Raw genomic sequence first — 23,353 nt, forward strand, 5'->3', positions numbered from 1 at the left:
GATCATTTTATGTACCTTATCCTTATGCAAATAAAGAAATTGAATATAATAAATGTATTATTAAACATTTTTTGAAGTTTCATAACAATTTTTATGCTATCAAAACATAACTTTTAAAAAAACCAAGTCTCACAACTTAGTTCTTCTACCGTAAAAAAATGTGAGATCAATGTAATACCAAGTCGGATAATTTTTTCAGTCCCTCCTTATGGGATTTTCTGTCTTAAATTATTTCGTAATTAGCTAAAAACATCTTGTGAGACTGCATCAATATTAAAAATCTTTTATGTTTTAAATAAATATATTGACTTGGCAATATTGCTAGACAATATACTTTGATATTAAATGTTACTTGTGTAATGCGATGAATCTCACACACAATACATATTACATTAAGTTAGATTGTTTAGTACTATTGCCAAGTCATTTATTTAGTTAATCTATTAAGTTTAGTCTACTCTAGAAAGAGACAACAGATACCCAGTCACACGAGTCAGACAGAGACAGCGGCATGCTCACTCACCTCTCCCTCTCCTGGCGGAACTGGTCGTCGAGCCACATCCGCAGGCGGTGGTAGTACAGCTGCTGGTCCTTCATGTACATCACCTTCCGTCGGACCTGCTGAGAGGACACGCTGTTATCACTTCAAGGCCCGGTAGCCCTTGGCCCTTACGACCTTAGGGCCTTACTTGTCAATTGCAAAACAATTTGCTACAAATTATGACTTTACAATATTTTTGTAAAACGCATAGTTTCCGAGATATCGCGAGAAAAGTGTTTTCACCCCTTTTTCCAAGATGGCGGCCGGGGGACAAGGGTGGCGACCCCACAAACTTGAGGTAAAGCTTCTATTGACCCCCCACACATGTCCCAAAAATAAAAATGCGTCCTCTAAAAAATGCAAAGCTCATGTAACATTTGAATAGACTAATGCTGTAACTGTAATGCTATATGTAACACAATCTCTCCAACATGGTTTAAAATATATACCATTATTTTTAATTTTTTGCATCTTCACGCATCCTTTGTGGGAGAGAGGGTGGTACATATTGCATGGTTTAAAATATATACCATCATACATATTAGTGGCGGATCGTTGTGAAGTAGTTTTAATCTTAACTTAATTTATTTTACAAGAGTAGCGCACGAGCATGCAGTCCACCTGGTTGTAAGTGGCTACCTGCCGCCCACGGTCATCTGTAATCCACCCCAGACAAGACTAGATTCCTACCCGAGGTCGGTAGAACTCTCTGTGGTTCGACTCTGGCGGCACCACCGCCACACCTATCTCTGTTATAACAGCAGTGTAGCGAAGCTCTGTTCTGGTTTGAAGGGTGTGGTAAGGGAGATAGACTTTTCCGAGGCGTTCCAGCTTAGTCCTCAGGGGGAGCGGCGCATCTGTGGCCGACCTGAGGAACGGTGGGATGGTGTGTGTGTGGGTGGTGTGGTGTGGTGGCAGGTTACCTCCTGGAAGCGGCGCAGGTGGTACTTGGGGCAGCCGGGCTGGTAGGCGGCCTGCGCGGCGGGCGGCGGGGAGCCCGGCGGCGGCGGGGGCGGAGGCCGGCCTCCCGCTAGGGCTCCGCACACCTGCACAGATAGCAATAGGGCTCCGGTTATTGATAATCGATACATCGATAATTTTCCCTACCAACACATTTTATTTTTCTCAGTTCCTTGCTGAATTTCTTGTAATTTATGAAATTTGTCAAGTTTGTCGTGGTACTTACAGGACAGCCTGTATACAGGGTGAATTTTTAAAACGGGCCTTCAGGGCCAAATCCGAAACTATAAGGATTAGCGAAAAATGCTGAAAGGAGTTACGAGGCCGATTTTGATAAAAACTATAAATGCATCATTACTTTTTTAAAATAACTTTTTCCCTAACCGGGAATCGAACGAGTTCATTTTGAAAAAAAAATACACCCTCTATATTATTCCACTATCTGATAGTGTTGCTTATAAGGATCAAAATCTGGGAAGTAATGATAAATGACAAACTAAAGGAAAAGCCTCAATTTTAAGAAAAAACATATTTTTTCATACTAATTTGGCAGTTAAGTTCCCGCCATTCATCAATTTAAATAATTCGTGTATTAACAATTTTTTTTGGTTCAATGTTCAAATCATCGAAAGCGGACGTTTTGTTCTCCACGAATTTAATTTTTTTTATGTCCGACTTAGTTAAGGTTATTTTAAGGACCATTATAATAGATTTAACTAGCTATGGGCGGAGTTTCGTTTAATACAGACGTAAAGTTGACTATTTGCAAAAATGACTTTTTCGAGTCAAATCCGAGTGATTACTAAAAAACAAAGAGATAAAGAAAATCATATTTAACGTTTAAACGAAGTTGTACACAACACACAATAAAAATTTACTATTTAATCAGTTATCTATTTCTATTAAAAAATAATCCTAAAAACGGCGGTAACTTATTTGCCCAACTATTACTTTCTCATACTAAGCCGTAAGTCATGTTCATAACATCGAATAATTAGTTGATTAACCAACAAATTCTTCAATGGTATGACTTATGTATGTTTCTAAAGAATTATACATAAATCATTTGTTATGTATAATCCTTAAGGATTAGTATGTCAATGTATGAAAAAATATGTATTTTCTTCAAAATTTTCCTTTTCCTTTAATTTGTCACATAACATTACTTCCCAGAATTTGATCCTTATAAGCAACACTATCAGATAGTGAAATAATATAGAGGGTGCATTTTTTTTCAAAATGAACTCGTTCGATTCCCGGTTAGGGAAAAAGTTATTTTAAAAAGTAATGATGCATTTATAGTTTTTATCAAAATCGGCCTCGTAACTCCTTTCAGCATTTTTCGCTAATCCTTATAGTTTCGGATTTGGCCCTGAAGGCCCGTTTTAAAAATTCACCCTGTATACAAGATAATCTTTAAAATGTGCCCATAAACGAATTATTTAACAATTTTTCAAAAGCAAAACCTAAAATAAAATTTTATTTACATCTTTTAGCAACATATCACCAAATAATTCTCTACAACAAAACAAACTTTGAACACCGATGACCGACACAAATGAAGTAATGAACAATGAAAGAAACAATAACATAAACTTTGAGCACCACTGACCGTTGAGAGTTTCTTCTGCTTGCGGTATATGTGCAGCTGCTTCCTGTACACCTCCGGCAGCCGGTGGTACATCGCCAGCAGCTTGCGGTCCACCGCAGCGATGTTCTGCTGCACGCGATTCCTATGAACATAATATAGAAATATATATAAATATTGTCTTAGCGTCACGTCCTTGTGTCCTTGGTAATTGCCCATCTTTTAGATTCGAATGGAAGAAATTTCAAATTTGTACTCCAATGGGAACCTTGGAATCTGTAGGATCCTGAATGAGAAAATGTTTCCCACCCAATTTCTTGTAATTTAGTAATAATTGAACTAACTTTTAATATTGTAAAGCAATGGGAACTATGGAAGCCGTAAAAAACTAGTCTATTTATGTACAAAATTTTTTGGATGGATCAATTTCACTTTCTCACACCAAACTTCACCACTCTCTCACCTGCCATCAGGCTCCCCGCGCACTACTTCCACACCACTTCTATACCACTTCCTCACCACTTCTCCACCACTTCCTCACCGCTTCTCCACCACTTCCTCACCACTTCTCCACCACTTCCTCACCACTTCTCCACCACTTCCTCACCACTTCCTCACCACTTCTCCACCACTTCCTCACCACTTCCTCACCACTTCTCCACCACTTCTCCACCACTTCCTCACCACTTCCTCACCACTTCTCCACCACTTCTCCACCACTTCCTCACCACTTCTCCACCACTTCCTCACCACTTCTCCACCACTTCCTCACCACTCCCTCACCTGCCATCAGGCTCCCCGCGCGCCGCCTGCGGCCACCCGTCACAGTGCTTCATCATCTTATCCATCAGCCTCTCGATGGACGCTATGGACTTGATCAGATGCCTGAGGGTCTTGTAGATCTCCCCCGGGGGGTCGTCCCCATCGGGACCGGCTTCGACGGCAGCTGCGGCAACCAGGAGGAGCTCGGAGGCAGAGTCCAGGGAGTCCCCGGAGGATATCGAGCGCCCGGGGGACTCGTTGTCGTCCGAGTCTGTCAGTGATACTGGAAGAATAAAGACAGTTATTCAAAATCAAGTATTGACGGTGGTACACCTATTTTTGTCTAATAATAGAGGTGTTAAGCACTGCTGTGTTCTAGTATAAATTGTGTGAACATACTTTGAAGGGGGAGACATACTTGTGCGAAGCATTCCAGCTTAGTCCTCAGGGGTAGCGGCGCATCTGTGGCTGACCTCAGGTAAGAATCTAATCCTATCTGGGGTTGATTACAAATGTCCATATGCATGCGCACCGTAGCCTATGGACATTTGCAACACCAGAGATGTCGCCAATGCAACGCCGGCTTTATAGGAGAGCTCTTTTAGCACCAGTTTCGAAGGGGCGCTGGGTAGATCCTCTTTTTAGGACGTGTTTTGAAGAGGCCCAGGGTCAGTGTCATCATCCACTGGTCAGGGCCATGCTGGGTCAGTGTACTCGGGCGCAGGGCAGAGGTGCTGGGTCAGTGTACTCGGGCGCAGGGTAGTTATACTCACTGTCGTCCAGGTCGTCCAGGTCCACGTTGCTGAGGTCCCGGATGGGCAGCGGGCTGGCGTTGAGCCGCCGCGTGAGGTGCGCCCGGGGCAGCAGCACCGGCCGCGGGAGGCTGTCCGGCGGCCTGGAAGATTACGTTATAATAATAATCATCAACACACACCGAGAAAATAAGCAAATATACGGACCTAGACATAGAATTAAAAAGTCAATGGAAGGTAGAAAAAGTTACAACCGTACCCATCGTTCTCTCCACTACCGGAGTCATACCTGACACTTTACATCCCAGTCTCAAACTCTTAAACATTCATCCTCAAACATACATCACCTTACAAAAAGCTACCATACTCAACACGTGCAGGATAGTCAGAAAGTTTTTATCCATGGACACTTCATCACCAGCTCTTATGCTTGGCTAAGGCCCGCATAAAAGTGTAAAATATACCCGTTTTGGGAGAAAAAGCAATGAAAATAATAATAATAACATTTATTTGCAGAAATAAGGTACAATTTAGATGGGATATTGCATGTATACAAGTCCTCTAATTTTACCTATTGCGGCATGTAAATTACAATAGCATACATAATATGTAGTTATTACGTACAAGTCACTATGATAAAAAGTTAATACACAAGTTTTCGTTTTCTACACTCACAGCCCCACACTAGGATTCCCTGTATCGTGGGTGTCATGGACACACCCAGAGAGAAATACACAAACATCCAGAAACAGAAATCTAAATTCAACATAAAGAAATCTATCTGGCCGGGGATCGAACCCGGGACCTTCTGCGCGTCAGACCGGCATGGTGACCGCTCCGGAACGCGAGTCATCACCGTTGAAGTGAAGTCGGGATGTTGTATTGTGGTAAGAGATGGCGCTGTTTCCTATGTTTTATGTTTAAAAAACTAATTGCCTATCCAAAAAATACGCATACAAAAAGCAGGGATATCGCAGTGGTTAAGAAACTCGGCCTCTTGATCGAGGGGCGTGAGCTACAAATCCTAGGTACGCGCCTCTGACTTTTCGAAGTTATGTGCGTATTAGAAATTAATTATGATGATGATAAAATTACGTGAGACGTTTTAAGCGATTTTCTGAGCCCCTCCCACGTCTCCTGCTGATGAGATGCCGTGAGATTTGGCTCGACCCTCTCCCTCAATCTCCTTCTTTCTTAATTTATGGAAAGTTTCTTATGCAAAGAATATGTGATTATCACCGATACCCTCTTTCCCCAAGTAAGCTTTGGATACATGAGATTTGGCTCATAAGCCCCCCACACACCCCTGCCGTAATTAATAGACGCTTGCTACCTCCTTATGTAATAAGAAGTGGCGCAGTTTTATATACATACTTGGCTCCAGTGCCGTCCCCTTGTTGCAACTCTCTCCCCGTCCGGTCCTGATCGTTGGGCGCCTGTAAATTGAAAGGAAACTAAATATATAGTAAATTATCGTCTTGTCCGGCGAGAGATCACGCTCTTAAATGACTATAGTATTGGATAAGTTTTTTTTTTATAATTTATAGGTAACAAAGTTGCATGCAGTCCAAATAATGGTAAGTGATTACTGCCGCCCATGGATATCTTTCATTAACCACAGATAAGTCTGATCTTAGAACTATGAGAGTCTTATTTGAAAATGGCCACAGATGCGCCGCTACTCCTGAGGACTAAGCTGGAACACCTCGGAAAAGTATGTCTCCCTTACCACACCCTTCAAACCGGAACACAGCAGCGCTTAACACTGCTGTTATAACAGAAGTAGGTGTGGTGGTGTTGCCGGAGTCGAACCAAAGGGTTCTACCACCTTCGGATCTATGTAAAAGGGATGTCTTTAAGCCCTACCTTGTCCTCGTCAGCTCCAGTCTTGTTGGCGTTGAACTCCTTCACCATCTGCAGCATCATGAAGAACGACACCCTGGAATACGAGTAAGGAAGGTATATTTATTATGAACGTAGAAGAAAATCTACATTTTTATTGTTTGTTCTTTTTACAATGAAACATACTTAACTTTTTTTCATTTTAATTGAAAAAAAGTTTTTAATTGCAAGAAGTAATAAGTACATATTTGCACAAAGAAGTTCACAACAATCTATGTACAGGGTGGATACTATAATACGACAATAAATTTAACCACATCATAATATCCATAAATTTATCCATCTCTCAAGCCTCCAAACAAATTTTAAATCAAATATCTTTAGTACTTTAGGCACAGGATTTTTTCTTCATTTTTCAAAGTTTCCACACGCTTTGTGTAATATTAGTCCATCGCAGAAAATTTATAAATCGAAACATAATAAATTACAATGTTGCAAATTCGTCAAATTAAGTAAATGCATATTGTACCTTATTCCTAAGACATAAAGATCACATATTACGTCATGACACTGCGCTGTTACCGCTCTTATCAAAGGTATTCTATTGTTCAACCCATTATTTATAATTAGGTCACTGATTTTTTTTTTTTTTAAATTCGATATTAAGTGTTTTTTAATTATTGTAACATGTTCCAAGGAAGGAGTAGGACTTGTGTTTTCATTTACTGTCGTATGAAGGTATCCACCCTGTATATAAAAATGAATGTTTGTCTGTATGTCCTTTATATAGTCGGTACGTTGCATTTGATTATAGGTATGTTAATAGCACTCGTCCGTTATTGGCGTTGGTACCTGGCCTAACTGGCTCTAGCACCTATATGCTAGGTTAGGTTAGGTTTGTCCCTGTAGTCCCGGGACTAGAATAGGGCTACGGTATCCCCAGCCTGTCGTAAGAGGCGACAAAAAGGAGGCTTCCGGGGTTGCGGGCGGCAAGATTGGGAGGTCGAGCCGTCCGGTAAGCAACTCCGGGAAGGACGGCGGTGTGTGTGGTCGCATACCGTCGTAAACACCAGACGGTGTGGCGAGTCCTGGAGCTCACCTGGGTGGAGCCCGAAGGGGCGACGCGTTCAGAGGACTCCGGTTGCATTCCGTAGGAGATCCCGGAGTCCTCTTGGCAAAGTAGAGGAAGGCCACCGGGGGGGTTTTAGTACGGTAAAAATCCCACATAACCCTGTGTCGCTCCCACGGCACCGGGTACCTTTTGAAGGTTTCCCCCTCGTAAACAAAAAAAAAAAAAGGTTAGGTTAGGTTATGTTAGATGAGGTTGGACATACCTCAACAGCTCCTTCCTCTGCTGCGAGCCGAGGGTCTTCGGATTGAGACAGTCGCAGCGGTGCTTGTAGTCCGCCCACGCCGTCACTGGAACAATCATGTACGACAATTAACACCCAGACCCATAACATTCATACAAATGCATTACATAGCGACAACATCATGTTAAGATTAATGCCACTAAAACATAACTTGTAAAAAAATCAAAGTCACAACTGTAAAAAGTTGTGAGATCCATATAATATACCAAGTCGGTTTATTTATTCAGTCCCTACGTAAAGGACCTTCTGTCTTAAGGTATTACGTAACTACCTAATCGAACAACAATTTGTGCAACAATATCAATATTAAAAATCTATTTTAAATAGACTTGGCAATTTTTTTGACTCGACTTGGCGGGGCACTGTCGTGCCTCCAGATTTTAAGGACTTTAAATTTATTAACACCCAAAACAAAACGGGATTTTTAAATGCAAACAGAATTGTTGTTGTACTTCTTTTTCTTATTTTACCATTTTAAGCAGAAAACAAATATGCAGTTCACTAGAATTTTAGCCAATAACATTTAGACATCTAAAGTCAATTCCAATCTGAGATTAACCACAGAAACGATAACTTGGTACGCCTAGTTCGCCTAGTATGCTTTGAAGCCGCAAGCTCAAGTCGTCACGTGGTCGTAAACTGCATACTAAAAAGTTAGTTTAAGACATTAATGATGTTAGGATGGCATGTGTCAAAATGGGCCTATTAAATTGTGAAGACTATAGTACTACACATAAGTTACTCACGGTCGAGGGGCACAGTCCTAGAGGCCATGTCCTGGAGTCGCTCGTTGGTGCTCCGCCGTTGGTGCGGCGCTAGGTACCTGCCGTACAAATAAAGTGTCAGGACTAAATGAGCTACAAAATAAAATTGAGTAACAGACAACACAATGGCACTACATAGACAATTTTACTATGCACATAGCATAATAAAATGTACCACGAATCCTATTGATATATAAATAAATGTTTGTCTGTATGTCCTTTATATAATCGTAAACTATGCATTTGATCAGGTGATGATCTTTAGTGTGCCCACGAAGGTATCCGAGTTGGCACAACCAATTTTCGACAGATGGCGCCACTGTCATTCTACTGAAGGTACAAATTTTCAGTTATATGTATGTCATGTTTTTTTTTAAACGCGGGCGAAGCTGCGACCATTTCTAGTATGTCATAAGCAGAAAAATGGGTAAAATCTAGCCTATAGTATCAAGCTAGCCATAAATTGGTGTTAAACATATATTTTGTCATTTGACTTTTCTTACCTGGGATTGAAACCTGCTACCATTCTACGGGTGATCATATGGTACTCGACATGTGTTTAAAAGTTTTATAAACCTACCATGACGTAACCTAATATTAATGTTAATACATAATCGAATATTTCTTTGGAGATTCGAACCTGTTACCTTCCCCTAAACTACCTTATTACAGTCAAATTTTGCTCGAAACTACACCATTGCAATTGAAAATTGCGTCACTACGTCTTATATAATGATATTAGCTTCATTCTGCTACGCGGGATTCGAACCCGCTACCTCTGTCATACTAACCTGGCGAGCCTGGCGCGCGCGGCGTCCACCCAGCTCGTGTCCTCCTCCTCGCTGCCGCTGCCCTCCGCCGGGACCAGGTCCACCTGGGAATATATCATATCATCATTATCATCATCAACCCATTACTGTCCCACTGCTGGGCACGGGTCTCCTCTCACAATGTGAAGGATTACGCCATAGTCCACCGTGATGTACAAATGCGTATTGGTAGACTTCACATAACTTTACGAGACATTTTTTTAAGATTTGTCAGATTTTTTTTATATAGTAGGAGTAGCAGATGTCGTAGGCTACTTTCGCCCATGGACATCTGTAATCAATCCCAGATAGCATTAGATATTCCTACCTAAAGTCGGCCACAGATTCACCGCTACCCCTGAGGACTGGAAGCTGGAACGCCTCGGAAAAGTATGTCTCCCTTACCACACCCTTCAAACCGGAACACAGCAGCGCTACACTGCTGTTATAACAGAAATAGGTGTGGCGGTGGTGCCGCCGGAGTCAAACCACAAAGAATTCCCTGTTCACCACCTTCAAAAACTTATATGTTACTTTGATTACATAAAACACAGTTACCTTAAAAGTGATCACAGATGCATTCTTGAAGTTTTCTAACAACTTGAAAAACCTCTCCAAGGCGTGCCTGAAAATGAAACATTTATATTTATATATTTATTTACGAAATAGTAACAAACTTAATATAATCATCATTATCATAAACATTTATTAAATATAGAAAACAAATATCTTCATTGATTTAATATTTTTTGTAATACAAATCTGTTGTTATACACACACACTTATAAACACAAGTAGACACGCACACACACACACACACACACACACACACACACACACACACACACGTATATATTATTTGATAAACGGGTAAGATGAGACAGATTAATTTAAAAAAATTGTAATACAAATGTCTTTATATATACACACATAGACACATATATACACACACACATACACAGACACGTATACAGGGTGAATTTTGATGTGAAACATCTATAGCCGCACGTAAAACCGATTTCTGGCGTGGCGACGCATGCCGTGGCGCGTCGCCACGCTATACGATGGTATATATATACAGTCTATATGCAGTAGTGTGTACGGTGTGGCGACGCGTCGCCAGGCGCAAAAATCGTAATATTTTATTTTATCATTATGACATATTTAGTTCCTATCACAATATGTTCTTTTCTGCATATTACTTTTACAAAATAATGTCGATGTTTCACATCTGCCAGGCGTCCCGTGACGGCTCACATTGTTTTTTTTTCAAATAGGCCTTCAGGGCTAAATTCGAAACCATAAGGATTAGCGAAAAATGCTAAAAGGAGTTACGAGGCCGATTTTGATAAAAACTAAAACTACATCATTCGTTTTGTAATTTAATTTGTAAAATATTTTTCCTTAGCCGAGAATCGAACGAGTCACTATCGTATATTATTCCACTATCTGAGACGTACCGTTTCTCCATGGGGCGGGTGTACTCGCGGCAGAGGCATATCCTGCTGATGATCTGGTTCGCGATCTCGTTCTGCTGCGCCGCTCGGCACAGCTGCTCGTGGATTATCGTCTCGGCTGCGGCGAACATACACGAATAAATTTATTATTTAAAGAAGATACAGACTGAGCACCTAATTTTTGAAAAAAATAAAACGACAAGATGGTAGGGTTGCCGTTTGATTCAGGCAGCACCAACGCCACACCTATTTCTGCCTAATAACAGCAGTGTTAAACGCTGCTGTGTTCTGGTTTGAAGGATGTGGTAAGGGGTGTCCCTTATGGTAAGTATTTCTATATTTAATAAAAAATAAATTGGAAAATGTAGCTCTAGATTATTTAATTTTAAAAGGTTTAAATAATACGAATATCATTATAATCAACCCATTACTGCCCCACTGCTGGGCAAGGGTCTCCTCTCAGAATGAGAAGGATTAGGCCATCCGCACTATCCGCACTGGCCTAGGGCGTATTGGTAGACTGCACACACCTTTGAAGAGTTTTTTTTTATTTTTCAGGTATGCAGGTTTCCTCACAATGTTTTCCTTTCCCGATTAAGCAAGTAATAATTAACTTCTAAGATGCACTATGAAAAATCAGAGGTGCGTGCGTGCCTGGGATTTGAACCATGAACCCCTCGAGGCCAAGTTTCTCAACTACTAGGTTATCACTGATTTACATACATACGAATATACAACATACATAATTCAAAATAAATTAACAGCAATCATACCATTGTCGGGGAAGTTGATTCGCCTCAAGCGCGGCAACTCCCACTCCTTGTAGGGCACCTTGTCCGACTGCAGCTTCAGGATGCGCACCAGCCCCACCGCCACGCCCACCGTGGTACCACCTGTAGGTTGTGTAGGGAATGAGTTTGTAACAAGGGAAATTATAATGTTGGTTATTTTCAATTTTAACGAAACATTTTTATATGTTTACGACTCTGTAATTTTTTCAAATAAAATTGAGAATATTTCAAAAGCAAATCTGTATATCGCTCCAACTGGCTCCTTGTGTATTTTTTTCTTTAGTTCGGTATTTGATATTCACCTTTATAAAATACGAATCATCATAATCATTTATTCATTTGTCAGTAAGGAATACAATTTTGGATGTTTGCACTTTGGGAACAACTCTTACAGTACAAATATTGGCGTACAAAATACGCCCGCGTATCTTAAGCACGAGCGACACAAGCTCGAGTGTAACACTCGGGAGCATTACTTTCAATTCACTCCACATCACGCGCCTCATCACCTTCAACCGCTCTACCAGCATTCACAGTGTGTCGATGGCCTCAGCCCAGCTCCACCACCGCTCTAGCCCACACCCACCGCTGGGCCACTCACCGTGCGCCAGCTCCCACACGATGTCCCGCAGCAGCGCGGCCAGGGCGCGCGGGCTGCCCGCCAGGCCGAGGCAGAGCCGGCAGCTGCAGCCGAGCCGCGCGCGGTACCACCACTCGCGCTGCTCGCTGTCCGTGTTGCTGCGGAAGGGACAGAAGGGAATGTCAATATTTATTGGTAAGAGAATGGACGAATGACAGACCACGCCTACGACCGCCGTTAAAAGTCGTCGGCCACAGACGGCAACAGTCAACGACATGCAGTGACAGTCATTGACATGAAGACGTTGCAGTGTTAAGCTCTGCTGTATTCTGGTTTGAAGAATATGGTAAGGTTACATTACAAAACATATTTGTCCAAGGCAGTCCAGCTTAGTCCTCAGTGGTAGTGACTCATCTATGGCCAATCACAGGCAGGAATATCTTATCCCATCTGGGGTTGATTACAAATGTCCATGCCCAGCAGTAGGCACTTACCATCAAATGGACTACATGTTCGTCTGCTACTCCTATATTATAAAAAAAAAAAAAATACGTGTGGCACTCGGAGACTGCCGCGGTAAAGCTATTGCATAGCATTTTTTATCAACTTATGCAAATTGCAAGCGTGATATTTCAAAAAGTCATTAACCCGTCAATTGGTGTGTGCGCCCCGGGGCGCACAGATCGCTACTAAAAAGTATCACCGCTGTGCCGGTCGGAGTGGGGGGTGTTAGGTTTTTTTCGTTACGGAATTTCTGGATTCGGTCTCCATGCTCCAGGCCCGCGATAGAAGCTATGCAATAGCTTAAAAAAAAAAACAAAAAATACCTCCGGACTCGAACTACAGAGAGTTCTACCATCAAACAACACCATACCCAAATAACACTGATAAACAAAACAACTCACATGTTGGCACCGAGGATGGTGTACAGCAGCGCGGAGATCTCGCACCACGAGCGGTACACGCCGAGCAGCCACTCCTCGATAGCGCCGAAGTGTTGCGCCTCAGGCTCGTCCGGGATCGTCGGGGAATCTGGTGAATGAAAGAAAATATGTAACGCCTACTTGTTAGATTTTAAGCATCCTTTAAAACTTATATATAAAATTTTCGTGTCACAATGTTAGTTACCGTACTCCTCCGAAACGGCTTTACCAATTTTCACCAAATTTTATGAGCACATTCAGTAGGTCTGATCGGCTACTATCTATTTTTCATACCACTAAGTGATAAGGGTTGTTCACCCTTAACATTTTTTTATTTATATGGCAACTAAACGTTTGCCGGGTCAGCTAGTAATTCATTAAATTTGTATCATTCATTTTATAAATTGGTTTGTTCATTAAATTTGGATTAGTCATTTATGTCAGATAATTAATTTGTCAATCATTCATATAATTCGGATTTTTCCTTTTTAGATTATTTATTTTTGATTCATAGATTAAATTCGAATCATTTATTTTTGGATCATTAATTAAATTTAAATTACTCGTTAAAGTTGGATTATTGATTATTGAAACATTAATTCATTAAATTTGAATTACACATTAAAATCGGATCATTCATTGTGATTATTGATATGTGTTCATATGAACCTATTAAATTGCAACAACTATAAACTATTTTGAGTACCAAATATTTTATTTACTGTTGTTTATTATACGATGTTGTTGATACGATGAAGCATAGTAATATATTTAAAAGTAAATTAAAAACATATTTGTTAAGCAAATGTTATAAGAAATTAAATACATTCTTAAGTGACAACAGTAGTCATTCCGATTTGTGACTAAGTGTTTGGTGTTACTATTAAGCATTATTTAATTTTCTTCGTCAATATAGCCATTGACATGTATTTTAAATATTTTAATTATTTTGAATTTATTATAATGAAAATATGTATTTTGAATTTTAAATCAGATTGTTTAACCTTCGTATATATATTTGTAAACCACTGAGTGGTAGAATAAGTGATCATCCAAAATTGTTTTGACATCCAACAGCCATTATATGTTACCAATGTACGCTGAACATATCCGTATAATATAGTACAGTAACACTGACCGCAGACGTAGTGCAGTAGGAGCGCCTCGTCATCCGGCGTCACCGCCGGCTCCTCGCAGGCATCCGCTACCTCCTCGTCCAACCTGAAACACATGTTATTATAAAACAGGTGTAACAGACGAGCTCAAGATAAGGCGAGAGAAACGTTGGAAAGCAACTGGCACGATGAATGGACGACATGGTCAAATTAGCAGGCTGCCATTGCACAAGAATGGCAAATGATATTGTTTTGGATAAATAATGATTGATAAGGAAGAAGACGAGCATGCAGTCCACCTGATGATAAGCAACTGCCGGCCATCCGCCCATTCGCATCTGTATCAACCCCACATAAGATTAGATACCTCCTCCTACCCGAGATCGACCACAGATCGTCTCTGCCCTTGAGGTCTAAGTTGGAATGCCTCGGATAAGTATATCTCCTCTACCACACCCATCAACCCAGAACACAGCAGCGCTACACTGCTGTTATAACAGAAATAGGTGTGGCGGTGGTGCCGGAGTCGAACCACAGAGGGTTCTACCACACCTTCATAACAGTGGTACGTAACTCATAACTGGTATATTTAACATGATACTCACGCGTCGGTGGGAGAGTCGAGCGCGGGGTCGTCAACGTCGGCGTGGTCCTCGCGGGAGCCGCTCACCTCCGCGGACGCCAGTAGCTGTAACAACAATTATTTTTGTACATTTAGTCTGAATAGCAGCTGTTAGCTGCAACAACAAGCATTTTATATAGCCCAGCCTGAATAACAACAGTAGACATTAGGGTGCAGCGGACTAAGGTCGGCAGAGGCCCGGGGCCCGGGAAATGTTGAATGAGGTCCAGGGAGAATTGAATGGAAGACCGGGTCGGAAAGTTGAATGGATGCCCCCAGTATTTCAGCGATGGTTTCATTCGAGCGACCTTTCTTTTCGCTGACATATAACTATGTCACAAATAGTATGATCCTAACGGATTTGCAACGGGCCGCCCCTTCCGCTCCCCCCCGCCCTAGTCCGCTAGTGTTAGGGTGTAAGAATTCTAGGACCAAATAGAGGCGAGGACTAAGCTAGGGTCAATAGTTGTAAGCAACAAGTTTAAGTAAGGAACAATATGTTGTTGTAACCTCAAGTATGTAGGTCTCATAGTAAATAAATAACGTCAAAGTATTTCATGTGTAACGTCAGTGTAATGACCACCTCACCTGCAAGATATCCTCGTGCCTGATGAGGAAGTGCTCGGGCTCCGGACCCACGGGGTCCGAGGACAGCAGCGGCAGGAGGAACTGGCCCATCGTTGGCACTTGGATCTGAGAAACAAACATAAAAATATTGCAGTTACATCATATTAATTCATATATAGATTACATAATTGGTGAATATTTATGTCACTTCTTGTGAACACTTGTCTTATTTTCACCACGCTTTTATTAGATTGACCTGTATGTATGTATATAACGGAATCTTTGAACTCGATTTTTACCCACTGTGAACGGTCCGATTAAATAAAAATTTTGAACAATTATCACGAACGAATGACAATACACGATTTTAATAACTTTATCACATTCCCCTCATCAGGATCATCAGGAATCAGGATTAACGATTTTCGTTGCGCGATTTTAGCGTGGTTTTTATTAGTTTTTATACTATAATTATCAAATTTTTGCAATGTCTTTTGTAATGGAAGTGTGATAAATTAGTGGATAAAGATTATTGAAGACATTGATGATTATGGAAGAATATATTGTATTTTTGATTCTTCTGAGCATTTTCACATAAAAGAGACAATTGTTCAACTTTATATGACTTAATGTATAAAAAATACATGCTTTCTACACTCACAGCCCTACAGTACGATTCCCTCTGTTGTGGGTGACATGAATACACACCACCCAGAAAGGAAATGTAAATTCATCATTCAGATATCTGTCTGACCGGGGATCAAACCCGGGAACCTCTGTGCTAGCTGCAAGACCCATGTGTAGACTGTTCCATCAGTCTCAAGGTCAACAAAATATAAATATTAAAAAGGTCCATATGGTTTGTATGTCTCACAGCTAGGCACGAGTTTCTTCTCAAGGTTTTAAGTCTCCATTGGTAGACGTCACACAGGTTTGAGAACTTTTTGCTAGACACTTTGCTTTCTTTTAGGCTTATAGAAATCTACAATTGTTCAAGTGACTGACAATAAATTATTTCTCTAACGTACACAAACCACGACTAATAATGTTATAGTAGAGAGAGTAGAGTTATACTTACACCACCCTTATGATCGAAAGCTGGTTCCAAATCGCCCACGGATGCCGCCTCTTTGCCAGAGGAGCTGTCCTCTGAGCCGGCTGAAACATAAGAATTACTGTTAATCCAAGACATTTTCGGATATTTTTTATTGTAAATTTGCCATAGTTAAGTAGTAAGTACGTACTACGTACTAAGTGAACGCCAATTATGCAAAATAGAGAAAAACATAATTTGCATGGACGGTTAACCCGAATTTCATCTGCCACCTTTCAATGTGTATGATCTTCAAGTTTCTGATAGTGGTATATCGATGATTTTAGGCCTGATAATTTAGTACTAGGTCACATGCTACCGTCCGTGCCAGGTAAGGCCGAAGGTATATGTGGCCGCAAATCCTTCTACTCACTCACTGGTGAGCATAAACGCTTACTAGGGCAAAGCCCGACGGGCACACAGCTGTTGGAAACTCCGGTTGAGTTCCCTTATAATTCCCGGAGTTCTTGACGTAGCGCTGAGAATGGCCACCGGAGAGATACATCTCCCTTGCCACACTCCCTTATAACAGAAATAGGTGTGTTGATGGTGATGCCGGAGTCGAACCACAGAGAATTCTACCACCTTCAAAAGTTGCCACAGTCACAAGCCACTCACATCCGTCCTCCAGCTCGGTCCACTGGTCCGAGGAGTCCGACTCGGCGCCGATGTCCGACATCTCCGACACGACCTCCACGCGGCGGAGACGCAGCGACACCGCGCGGCGGGGCGGCGGGTTGCGGCGACGGCCGACCTGCGTACAAAATATAAGAGTTAGAAAATTATCATAAAATTAAAAATAAAAACAACTGCTTAAAAATATCATCTGTGTTGGTCTCAATTAAGAAAATTCCAACGACACCTCATATGTTAAAATCCGTGAAACCACTTGGGTTGCAGGGCGTAACAAAGAGTGAGACATACAAACATACATACATACGCAGCCTCAAATAAAATTACCCTCCGCAGTCGGATCATTCAATAAATATAACACTTTGTACACTCTATGAGTGTGGGGAGCTATGCTCCCACTGTAGAATTTCTCACCAAAGTCGAAAAATAAAGGGTTAATACTATCTTCCTGAAAGTAGAAAATACTGTGTGGTTTGACTCTGGCACCAGTGTTAAGCGCTGCTGTGTTCCAATTTGAAGGATGTGGTAAGGGAGACATACTAATCAGAGGCCTTCCAACTTAGTCCTCAGGGGTAAAAACGCATCTGTGTCCGACCTCAAGTAAGAATCTAATCTTATCTGAAGATGATTACAGACGTCCATGGGCGGCAGTAGCCACTTACCATTAGGTGGACAGCATGATCATTTACTACTGCTTTAATGAAACCTACCGAGCCAGGAACAACAGCCGAGAAGACCTTCTGCATCGCGGACCGGTAGATGGAGCTCTGCGGGCCGCGGCTGGCGGCGGCCGGGGGCTCCTTCGCCTTCGCGATGGGGCGCCGCCGCGTGCAGCGCTGCGGCCGCGAGGGGCGGCGCACCCGGACCGCGGGCCCGCCGGACCAGGAGGACGAGGAGGAGCCGCTACCGGAGCCCCGGTGGCCCATCTGGGGATTGGGAAATTGCCAGTTAAATACAAATTTGTATGTTTAAAGTGGTTGTAATAGAAAACAAGTGTATAAAAAATAATTAATATCTAACTTCGTCAATGTATTACTGTCTCACTGCTGGACACAGGTTTCTTCACAGAATAAGAAGAGCTTAGGTATACAGTTCACTGTGCTAGCCAATTGCGAATGGTAGATTTCACACACATTTCACAATTTTTTTAAGCCAGTATGCATGCCACTTACTGGAGTGTACAACAATCGCCAAATTTGAGACATGTTATTGAAAAAGAAAAAGTAATAAACACAGATTAACTACATACATATGAAAAAACAAAAATAAAATATATATAGCTTACTCAGGACAGAGAAGAGAGATGAGCCTCAAAGATCAATAATAAACAATTTCTAATGGACAGAAATTGTCAAATGATAAGCATAGCAGGGTTTTGTAGGCCAAGGATTGGATAGGATGATTATTAATAATGGGTTTTAGTCTCTTGTAGGTCTATACAAAATAAATACATTTGATTTTATACCACAACTTGGAATAAGGAACAGGCTTCTTATAAAAGCTGACATCAAGAAAAAAATCTCTATTTTCCAAAGATAGAGTTGAAACCTTGAAAATTAGCTCCTATTAAACAAGACAGAGATTCTTTTCCGAGGCATTCCAGCTTAGTCCTCAGGGGTAGCGGCGCATCTGTGGCCGACCTCAGGTAGGAATATCTAATCCTATCTGGGGTTGATTACAGATGTCCATGGGCGGCAGTAGCCACTTACCATCAGGTGGACTGCATGCTCGTCTGCTACTCTTATATTATATAAAAAAAAAAACAAGACAGACTTCACAAATCTAATTGTTTGTGTAGAGTTACAATTGTATTTACTTTAAGAGTTCATTGAATTAATTGACATAATTAATGTATATGTGCCGTTGTAATGGAAGCTAGAAATTCTACGAACAATCATCTTAATACAAATAAATTACCTGTCACTCTGTTTTTACATTTTTTTGTAGTTGAACCTAACAGCAGTGACAGCCTAGTGGTTAAGAAACTCAGCCTCGTGATCGACCGGTCTGAGGTTCAAATCCCAGGCAGACACCTCTGATTTTTCAAGTTATGTGCGTATTAGAAATTAATTATCACTTGCTTAAAAAGGGTGAAGAAAAATATCATGAGGAAATCTGCATACCAGAGATCTCTTAAAAAACAAGTTTTCTAAGGTATGCAAAGCCACCAATACACACTTGACTCGTGTGGGGGACTATGGCCTAATCTTTCTCATTCTAAGAGGAGACCCGTGCCCAGCAGTGAGACAGTAATGGGTTGATAATGATGAACCTAACGATAAAGCTGCTGCTACCTGATGGAAAGAACTCAACGTCGCCTATAGACATTTCTAACACCAGAGGAGTCGCCAATGCATTGCCAGTTGTAGGAGAGCTCTTTCTTGAAGAGCCCCATGTCATAGCACTCCGGGAATACCTCAGGAGGATGCCATTACAGAAACTGATCAATAGTTTCAATGGATTTTTGTATGTGTATGTTTGTTTTATAATATAGAAGTAATAGACGAGCATGCAGTACACCTGATGGTAACCTACCCATGGACATCTGTAATCAACCCCAGATAAAATTAAGATTCCTACCTGAGATTGTTAACAGATGTTGCTACCCATTGGGACTCAGTTGGAATGTCTCAGTATATGTATGTCTTCTTCTAATCAGAACATAGCAGTGCTTATGACTTCTGTTTTTAGGAACTAATAGGAATGGTGGTGATGGAACTGGAGTTGAACCACTGAGGATTCTACTTTAAAAATTATAACCTATCATGTATACCTTAAATCTACATCATCATCATCAACCCATTACTGTCCCACTGCTGGGCACGGGTCTCCTCTCAGAATGAGAAGGATTAGGCCATAGTCCACCGCGATGGCCAAGTGCGTATTGTTAGACTTCACATATCTGTGAGATTTTTTTTTTATAAATCTCTCAGGTATGCAGATTTCCTCACGATGTTATCCTTCACCATTTAAGCAAGTGATAATTGATTTCTAATACGCACAATAATTTGAAAATCAGAGGTGCGTGCCTGGGATTTGAACCTCGGACCCCTCGATCGAGAAGCCGTGTTTCTTAACCACTAGGCTATCACTGCCTATCATAAATATCATACATATATCCTTATCCGTTTACCTATCATAAATCTACATACATATATCTTAAATCTATATTTAAAACCTATGTGACCTTGACTTTCCTTTCTACTATACAAAATATATTAATTGAGAGTTGTGAATTTAATTATGTACAATGAATATAACTGGTAATAAGTACTAAGTAAAAGCAGTGATAGCCTAGTGGTTAAGAAACTCTGCCTCTTGATAGAGGGGTCCGAGGGTCAAATCCCAGGCAAGCAATCTCTAATTCTTCAGTGATGTGCGTATTAGAAATTAATTATCACTTGCTTAAACGGTAAAGGTAAACATCGTGAGGAAACGGGCATACCTGAGAAATCTTAAAACAAAACAAGTTTTTTGAGGTATGTGAAGTCTACCAATATACACTTGGCCAGCGCGGTGGAGTATGACCTAATCCTTCTCATTCTGAGAGGAGACCCGTGCTCAGCAGTGGGACAGTAATGGTTTGATGATGAAAAAGTAATATAGTGTAAGCGGACTATTCCTGAAAGACTATTTTATATAACAAAAGATTCAATAACAGATCCATTCTTTATTTTCTCTGACAATCCATTCTATGGCATCTTGTTCTCTGAACAATATAATATCCTTCTTTCTTTTTATATAGTTTTCAGCTAGATTGCTTCTCACCAGCAATTAAATACTCTTGTTGACATAAAATTATTAAAATAGTATTGCAATAAAAATATATTTACAATAGAAATCGGCTGAATTCTTCAAGTTTAAGTGACATTTACATTATTTCATCACAACCATAATATTTTGTTATTGTAGATACTATCTGCGTACTTGTAATAAATTTTTACAATCTTTTCAATAATTTGTTATGCCTGTAGGTCATTTTGCAATTCAATATTTAACTATTGACTACTATTTTTTGATAATTTCTTAACTCTCTTAACTTTGATAAATAATTATTCAATAAGTTACAATAGCATAGTAGGTTTGAAGGTGGTAGAAACCTCTGTGGTAGGACTCCGGTGGCACCACCACCACACCTATTTCTGTTATAACAGCAGTGTTAAGCGCTGCTGTGTTCTGGTTTGAGGTTTGGTCATCAAGCCTAGGAGCGGAAACAGCGCCTTTCTATCAGAAGAATTGTTATTGATGATAGTTGAGGAGTTGTAACTTAAATGAAGGATCCGAACTACGAAACCCAGGCACACAAACGAAAACTCTGATTTTTAAAAGTTATAAAGTAAAGTAACTGCTGATATGTTCAAAGATAATTTTTGAGTCGGTATGTATTACATTTGTACACCCCTACCTGTATTTCTTGCATATATATTGTTTTCTTTCAAAAACTCTAAGGTTGTATGGAAGAGATCGCTTTTAAGTGATAAGACCGCCTGTTGTACCGTTCATTATGTTTATGTATATTTTTTCGTGTATTCTTTGGTGTACAATAAAGCATTTTTGTATTGTATTGTATGCTAACACACCCAAGTTCATAAAAAATCTTGAAGGTATGTGAAAGCTACTAATTTGCACTGGGTCAGTGGGGTAGACAATAGCCCAACCTTTCTCACTATGAGAGACCCGTGCCCAGCAGTCGGACACTAATTGGAAGATGGGCTAACATTTTAACATTTTTTTTTTTTATTAATACTACGATCTGTCACTTTGGACACTGAGTAGTAGGTTGGTAGGTGTTTAAGGATGGCATGCTCGGTATGTGACCTGTGTCACATCGTACTTTACAATCTGTAATTTCATTTTCATTTAAGTATGTCTTGGGGCATTCTTCGTTTCAGCCTACGAATTGTGTGAGTTTCTTTCATAAGGGTCTTTGCCAAGGGGTTTGGGTGGTTTATTATTCTCTTCTGGTAGTTTTTAGTATGTCGTACTATTTCTTGCCTTACTGTGCTGACATATGACATCATCTTATAGTTGCACGAGGGAAAGTGCTCCAGGTCTGTCCTAGATATGGCAAACCTTTGCCCAACAGTGGGATGGAATGAAATGCAGCCACTGCCCTACTAGTCCATTCTTATTGGCATTATGTATGCCAATCAATATAGGTCAATTTTATTTTTAAGGACACTTGTCTTTATATACACCAAATAGTATCAATAGTTGTTTGTTTTCATTAAATGATACAATTTTTATTGTATTTTGTATACAATAGTATACAATACTTCAAGATTCTAGAATAATTTTGCAAATGTATTGTTTGCAGTGTTACAAACAGTTATAAGTAGGTGACTTTTGACATTTAAGCACCACTTTGCAATAACACAAGTCCTTGCATTCAACAGTCGTGTTTGCACTGAAACGTCTAGTACGATACAAGAAAATCAATACTCATTGATGTTTTGATCAAAACTCACTGTTTTTAGCTCGAAATGTACATTTTGACGTTTATATCGTGCGCATTTTAACTTTTTGGCGTAGTAACAGGCAGCCATGTTGGGGAACTTACGGCGATCTCGAAGAGCGACGGGTAGTCCTGCTGCGGCTCGTCCGCCAGGCCGGCCAGGAGCCCGAGCTCCGCGCTCAGGTCCGCCAAGTCAGCCCCGATGCGCTCCGCCCGGTCCGCGTCGCCCAGCTCATCCTTCAGAATGTCCCCGATCTCGTCCGACACGGCCGCCACCGCGGACGCCACCTCGTCCGAAGGCACCGACGCCTGCGACCCACCACCGGCCGCAGCCTCACCACCACACTTATCCACCGAAAACATCATTTGCCAACCGAATCAGACACCTTGTACAGCAAACGAAACATCTAAACAAATCTCTAGTCCCCCAACTGTTCGTACAAACACACGAATTAAGGTAATCCGCTCGGCGCAAACCGAAAATTCATCTTTCTATCGCACCGATAGCTCGATCTTTTGACAATACCAATATGGCGACGATATTTTTAGGTATTTGTGACCAGCCGCTGGTGGATAGCGTATCAATTTTTTGTCTGGCAATTTCGGGACTTCAACCCCGATGTCCCCAATTACGCTTCAAAAAACGTGATGAATAGTGATGGATTATTATAGTTTATACGGTTTTTTTGTTGTTATTTATCCCGATTTTGATTTTTGATTCATTGT

At 40.9% G+C, this 23,353-nt stretch overlaps 1 protein-coding gene across 4 annotated transcripts in view; it reads right to left on the bottom strand.

Annotated features, from left to right (window-relative positions):
- The window catches only part of LOC140755527 (uncharacterized), a 58,934-nt gene extending 35,738 nt beyond the window's left edge, over window positions 1–23,196 (bottom strand). For 2 of the 4 annotated variants that reach the window (XM_073090815.1, XM_073090813.1), the window contains exons 1-22: window positions 22,733–23,195; window positions 17,883–18,098; window positions 17,158–17,293; window positions 16,525–16,604; window positions 15,468–15,572; window positions 14,863–14,945; window positions 14,281–14,363; window positions 13,125–13,251; window positions 12,241–12,377; window positions 11,622–11,741; window positions 10,852–10,966; window positions 9,950–10,016; window positions 9,374–9,456; window positions 8,565–8,641; window positions 7,780–7,864; window positions 6,470–6,542; window positions 5,978–6,039; window positions 4,625–4,746; window positions 3,873–4,134; window positions 3,114–3,234; window positions 1,465–1,587; window positions 524–621 (exon numbers count right to left, since the gene is read on the bottom strand). In XM_073090815.1, the coding sequence (XP_072946916.1) occupies window positions 524–621; window positions 1,465–1,587; window positions 3,114–3,234; window positions 3,873–4,134; window positions 4,625–4,746; window positions 5,978–6,039; window positions 6,470–6,542; window positions 7,780–7,864; window positions 8,565–8,641; window positions 9,374–9,456; window positions 9,950–10,016; window positions 10,852–10,966; window positions 11,622–11,741; window positions 12,241–12,377; window positions 13,125–13,251; window positions 14,281–14,363; window positions 14,863–14,945; window positions 15,468–15,572; window positions 16,525–16,604; window positions 17,158–17,293; window positions 17,883–18,098; window positions 22,733–22,993 (2,636 nt within the window). In that variant the 5' untranslated portion in view covers window positions 22,994–23,195. Of the gene's footprint in view, window positions 1–523; window positions 622–1,464; window positions 1,588–3,113; window positions 3,235–3,872; window positions 4,135–4,624; window positions 4,747–5,977; window positions 6,040–6,469; window positions 6,543–7,779; window positions 7,865–8,564; window positions 8,642–9,373; window positions 9,457–9,949; window positions 10,017–10,851; window positions 10,967–11,621; window positions 11,742–12,240; window positions 12,378–13,124; window positions 13,252–14,280; window positions 14,364–14,862; window positions 14,946–15,467; window positions 15,573–16,524; window positions 16,605–17,157; window positions 17,294–17,882; window positions 18,099–22,732 lie in introns of all 4 variants that reach the window. The other 2 variants (XM_073090816.1, XM_073090814.1) reach the window with 2 other exon arrangements.
- Window positions 23,197–23,353: the final 157 nt, after the last annotated feature.

The sequence above is a fragment of the Epargyreus clarus genome, unplaced genomic scaffold, assembly GCF_041222505.1.
Source record: "Epargyreus clarus isolate Ecla_fem2 unplaced genomic scaffold, WU_Ecla_fem_2.2 ptg000033l, whole genome shotgun sequence".
Taxonomy (NCBI): Eukaryota; Metazoa; Arthropoda; class Insecta; order Lepidoptera; family Hesperiidae; genus Epargyreus; species Epargyreus clarus.